General features: G+C 31.7%; 1 protein-coding gene across 1 annotated transcript; it reads left to right on the forward strand.

Moving 5' to 3' along the window:
- Positions 1-312: 312 nt before the first annotated feature.
- On the forward strand, positions 313-2,277 carry LOC104239884 (uncharacterized). Its single transcript, XM_009794616.2, has one exon. The coding sequence runs from the start codon at positions 642-644 to the stop codon at positions 2,190-2,192; it is 1,551 nt and encodes a 516-aa protein (XP_009792918.1). The 5' UTR covers positions 313-641; the 3' UTR covers positions 2,193-2,277.
- Positions 2,278-6,387: the final 4,110 nt, after the last annotated feature.

Consider the following 6,387-nt stretch of genomic DNA (forward strand, 5'->3'; position numbering starts at 1 on the left):
ATATAAATATTCAAGAGCATAAAAGTCGATTAATATTTCAGAAATATTTTAATCGTTCAATGTTTAACATAAAATATTCGTATTTTTATAATAATATAGAAGATAGATATAGATAAATAAATTCTGCACACATCTTTGACTCTTTTCTTTCACTAAATTTACATTCCAAGTATTCAGTTATTAACCTACTCAACTTTGAAATCTTTAGGCGTTATCTCTAAACTTCCAACCTAACGTCTCATCATCTATTTGTTAAAGATTAAAAAATAAGATTCATGAGGCTTATGCATCCCTGTCTTGGGGTTTGCGCCTCGCCCTGTGTAAAATAAAACGTCTCGCCTTAAAACATTGCTTTGGAGAGGGGACGCTACATCCGCCACCATTTGAAAGTCAGGGGACCTAAACTGAATAATGCTGAACCTCAAGGGTCGAGCTATAACTTAGCCCGGAAACTATCAGCTCATCCCACTGCGTCTCCTTTGTCCTTTCGACAGCAGCAGCAGCAGCAGCAGAGAAACGGATAAACCCTCCTAAAATCCTTGAGCAAAGCCCTTCCGAAAGACCTTCAAAGGTATATATTGTTTGTTGCCATTGATTTTCATTTGCTATTATATTAAGGTTTCCTTGACAAATATCCCATTATGCTAAAGCAATTTCACACTTCAAAGCCACAGTCTTTACTAGTTGTATGCCATCCAACAATTCTAAAGCACCATTTCAAGTTGACATCTTTGAGTATTTCTAATGCCATCTGCAAGAAATCCCAAACCCATGATTTGAATCGCTTATTAAGCCCCAGAACTTTGATCCCTCTCAGCACTAAACCACCTTCTAAAAATTTGAACTTGGATGTATTTTCATGTGGATTTCACCCAAAATATCGTCTTCGTAACTACTGTTTAATTACTGCTAGAAGTTATTCAGCTTCGGATTATGGGAAAATAGCACAAGGCAGTGAAAAGAATCTTCATTGGCTTGCAAAAGATAAAGCTAAACAAACTAAGAGAAATGAAAAAGTTGTTATAAGCCGATCTTCGTGGGAGGAGTCGGCTGAGAAGTTCTTAAAAGATGGTCAGTCTGCTGCGAAAAGTGCAGAATTTAAGAGATATGAGGATAGACGAGACAATTATCAGGGAAAAACTTATAGTGGTGAAGGAGAAGACGATGAGGGAGATATGGAGGAAGTTGATGATCCAAGGTGGGATAAGATTAAGAACACGTTCAATCGGATTAAGGTAAGACCGGGGTCTGATAGGCCGGAGGTTAGAAGGTGGAACAATCAAGATAGTTGGGGTAAAAAGACATGGAAAGAGGCAACTGAATCAACCATACCGCGAATGATTGGCGAGGGAATTTATGGGGTTGGCCCTGTTTTGGCTGCATTGTCTGCGGGAAGAAGGGAATTTTATTCTCTGTATGTACAGGAAGGATTGGATTTGAGTGGGAATAACCGGAAAAAGAAGGATAAGAAAGGGTTTGAAAGAGTTTTGAGGATGGCGGAAAAAGTTGGTTTGAGTAAAAAGGAGGTATCTAAACATGACCTCAATATGTTTGCTGATAACAGGCCTCATCAGGGACTGGTCCTCGATGCGTCTCCATTGGAAATGGTTGGTATTAAGGAGTTGGAACCTGTTTCAACTGAGGAAGAGAGCACTCCTCTTTGGGTAGCTTTGGATGAGGTTACTGATCCTCAGAATTTGGGGGCAATTATACGGTCTGCTTACTTTTTTGGAGCTGCAGGGATTGTCTTGTGTGCTAAGAACTCTGCACCGTTGAGTGGGGTAGTGAGCAAAGCAAGTGCCGGTTCACTTGAATTAGTGGAGTTGAGGTCTTGCAAGAATATGATGCAATTCCTAACGTCTTCAGCAGAAAATGGATGGCGGGTCATAGGTGGATCTGTGTCTTCAAGAGCTGTTCCATTGCGTGAGATTGTGCCTGGTGCTCCTACAATCCTTGTTTTGGGAAGTGAGGGCACTGGTCTGAGGCCATTGGTGGAGAGATCTTGTACTCAGTTAGTTAAAATTCCAGGAAACATCCCCGTAGATATAATTGTCGGAGAAGACGAAGATGATCATAGTTCATCAGGTCAGAACTTTAGGTCCTTCATGGCTGTGGAAAGCTTGAATGTAAGTGTAGCAGCAGGTGTGCTTCTTCATCACTTGATTGCCAGCAATTGTAGCAAAAACAACTAACAAGAAAAACAAGCTAATGTAATTTTATTAGATTTGATTGCAATTGTTTCGACGATTTTCATATGCATTTTGATGGTCTTGTTTCTGTGTTGTGCAAGGAGTAATTTTAGTATGCATACAGGCATTTGGTGATTTTGCTGCAATTAGTCGGCTTGCATATCAAAGTAATCTATCCAAGACTTGTTGAACTAGTTCTGCTTGTGATATTTCTTCTCTGTACGAACTTGGTTGTTTTTGGAGTTACCCTTTGTAGGCATGGTAGGTTTGATGGTGCTTGTTGGAACTGATAATGCATGAAAACAGTAACAACTAACAACAAACAATGACATGTATGATTAACTAGAGTACAATGCTGAAATTGTTCGGATCTTAATATGACATTGCATTGTCAATGTATAGTATTACTACTGAAAAATGTGACCAGGATAAAGGTTTACGATGTTTGCTGTGGTGGGGTCATGGCAAGCCAATGCGTTTTTCGATTTCATGGTACCTTGGGACATTTGGTTGACCTATGGACTCATGCCTGGTTCTTGAATAAACATAAGTTTGACAATAGACACATAGTGATTACTGATTCATTATGGTTGAGTTTTTGTCTTGTGATTATTAACTGCTGCATCCATGGATTTGCAAAGCAGAAAAGATAAAAATCTTCGAATACTCAGTGACACGGTGTGAAATGAGATATTGGGAAGGTCATATAATATTATGCTGTTAGGGATGCTAAACGAAACATTTCTTAGCGTTACTGTTCTAACAAAAGAAGAGCAACTACTGAAGAAAGAAAGAATCCCTTCTTAGATGGACCAGCTATGTGTTTATTGAGCAAAAGGGAATCAAATGTGAGAATGAGGCATAAGGGAGTTTGCTTTCCGGTTAGGTAATACTTTATGAATATCTTCACAGGCTTATATTCTTTGTTTCCTTTGAAATCTAGGAAGAATATTAAAAGAAAAATCATGTTTGCTTTTGAGTATCATAGCCTGACTATTCTTGGGTAGAGTTTGTCAATCATGTGAGCCTTGAGTTTGCATCAAGTTATGATTTCCATGGAGAATGGAAGAGCATTTTCAGGAATCTCTTGTTATTTATTTATTTTCAATTTGTTCATTTGTTTCTTGTTATTGTGTGGGTTTGGATGGGAGTTTCCCTATTGATTTTACATGATAGAGAGGTAAGTAAATTGTTTGAGGTTTTCACCATTCAAAAAGAAAAAGAAGAAGAATATCCCTGGTTTTTCATTGTGACCTTCAACTGCCCAATTTTGTGCATGATTTTGACAAATTACTTGAGAATACACTTGCTTACATGACTTCCTTATCGAAACAAGTAGTACATGACCTATAGTTGTTTTTGGGGTTTAAATATTAAACGCTTGTGCTCATGTTTTTAGGTAATTAAACTTCTCGCTAATTATTTGTTTCTGATCTCCAGAATTGTGATATTATCTTCTTGTTTGTGTTTAATTGCCTATTTATTCTCCTTTTCCTTTTTCTCGTTCTTTCTTTACTACTAGTATTAGTACCCGCACGATGTGCGGATAATATTATGATCCTACTAAATTCTATAAATTAAAAAGAACAAATTATATGAATAACTATTGACATAAACTTAAATATTATAACCCCATATATAGTCAGTGATACAAACAAATAAAAATACAATATGATTCAAAAATAAATACTCCTTCCCTTTCAATTTACATAAAATATTTTTCTTATTAGTTTGTTCCAAAAGAATGACATACTTTTGTATTTGAAAATAATTTAGCTTTAAATTTTTTATTTTACCCATTTTACCTATAATGAGAGGTTCTTACACCCATACAAATACCATGGCCCCACAAAACTATTAGAACCATAAGTTTCAAAAGTCTTTTTTTTTGTTTTTAAACTTCGTGTCAAGTCAAACTATCTCATCTGTATTGAAACTGATTGAAGTCATACTATATAGAGTAATAACTAATAAAAATACATTTAGTAATATCTTAATTTAAATTATAAAAATATATTATATTATTATCTCGATATAATAACTTCTCTCATCAACTTCTACCAACCTAAAATTACACAATGACAAATTAATATATACATACATGATAATTTATTAACAACCATTATATTCTAACTTTTGGGAGTTACCAACTTATAAAATTGTTGGATCGTAATTTGCTCAATAATTTTGCTAGCTACCTCAATTTTAACCACACAATTAAAGTCACTTTATTTTTAACAATTTAAATGATACCTTTGGGATATAGTTAAGATTAATATATTATAATTAAATAAATATTAACCCACTTTAAATATTTTTCTTCTACCATGCACATGTACTAAAAGAAAGAAAGATGAGTTCTTACATGTAATTCTTAATTAAATGAATCACCTTATGATTTTTGTAATTCACTTTATTTTGTGTAAATATCAATCCCAAATCTATATAAGAATTTAAATTATATTTAAAATTTCTAATTTGTTTCTCAGAATTATGTCAATTGTTTATATTTTTTTAGTTTTATCTATTATAACGGTTTTAAATATGTGTATCTTATTTATATAGTATGATTTAGCTCATTATTATTTTTAAAACTTTATCATTATTATTTTAAAAATTCTCTCTTCTCAAAGATCAAATAAGTCTTATCATTATGTATACATCTACTACTTAAATTATTTAATTATATATTTTTTCTTCTTTTTCTGATTTCTTGTTCATGTTATTGCATTACCCATAACTTAGAGTTGTTCATATTATTGCCCACAACTCCCATTGATAGATGAATTTAGTTTTTCTTTTTCTTGTAATAAAAATTATATTCACTATTTTTTATTCTACTGCTCAAATTAATATTTAAATTTATCAATAATATTTTTGAGTAACATTTATTTATTATCTTTATTTGATATTTTAGAGGATTGGAGTACTACATACTCGTAGTATGTAGTGATAATACCTCCATATTTATCTTTATAATGAGTTAAGATAGGGGTGTTATTTTATCTTTCAATTCAATTTTCTTTTTGTGGTATGACCCTTATTAATTAAGATAGGGTAGTTGGTTATATTATAAGACTATTATTCTTTCTTTCCATTCAGATTCAAAATAATTTTATCTACTATATTTCCATTTAAATTTAAAAAAAATTATGTTTTAATTTTAAATTAAATTAAATATTATCCTAAGTTGTCAAATAACTTTATAGTAGCGTGCTACTGCCCACTTAACTTAGCCACAATGCAAATTATTCCTTTAATATGTATAATATATATAAATATAAATATAGATTGATTTCAACATTGAGTTTACTGATTGGTGAAGAAAATACTCTATCACCTAAGCAAATTTTTCTTTATTAATCACAATATAAGTTGATGCTTCAATTTATATTTTCAGTTTTCTGTTATCACTACTAAATACTAGTATAATATAAATCTTAATTTCATATTTGTTATACTTAAATTTATTGGATTAACGTCTTAGGCGCACGGAGAAGTGAACACAATTGATCACCTAAGGTAGTTACAAAAGATAAGTTTTGATCCAATAACTCACTAATTATGAATATAGGTTCGAACCTAGATTTTTTTAGTCTTATTTCTAGTAACAAACACGTTTTTGTTTTTTCTGTTGTTAACTCAAATTTCAAAAAATTCTTTCTCATTATTTAGAACAATTCGCCTCACTCGTTGAGCCTCTCGTTTGAATTGGAACATTTATGTGTTGATTAGCTTTCCTAATTAATTAATCAATCAATTCAATTTTAACTTTCTTTCCATTCAGATTCAAAAGAATTTTATTTGCTATCTTTCTATTTAAATTAAAAAAATATTATCTTTCAATTTAAATTAAATACTATAATAAATATTGTCCTAAATTACCAAGTGGCTTTATATTAGCTTGTTACTTGGCTTAACTACAATACAAACTTTCTTGCTTTAATATATAAATATATATAGATTTTTTTGCTTTTTTCTCCTTTGCTGTTCATATATTTTTTCTCAATCATATTATATTCCTTATTTTTGCCCCATCATAATCTGATTCCATACTCAATTTTTGGCTCCTTTCTTTTCATTTTTTTTTATTTCTCTTTTTCTTTCCTTTTGTTCATTTTCGTTATTTCTTGTTCCTTTTGTATTTCATTTAACTCTTTTTTTTTATTTCCTTTTTTTCTATATAATTTAATTTCAT

Source organism: Nicotiana sylvestris, chromosome 5 (genome assembly GCF_000393655.2).
Source record: "Nicotiana sylvestris chromosome 5, ASM39365v2, whole genome shotgun sequence".
Classification (NCBI taxonomy): Eukaryota; Viridiplantae; Streptophyta; class Magnoliopsida; order Solanales; family Solanaceae; genus Nicotiana; species Nicotiana sylvestris.

Excerpts from the sequence above, each read along its gene's own strand:
- LOC104239884 (XM_009794616.2), top strand. The coding sequence starts at position 642 with ATGCTAAAGCAATTTCACACTTCAAAGCCACAGTCTTTACTAGTTGTA.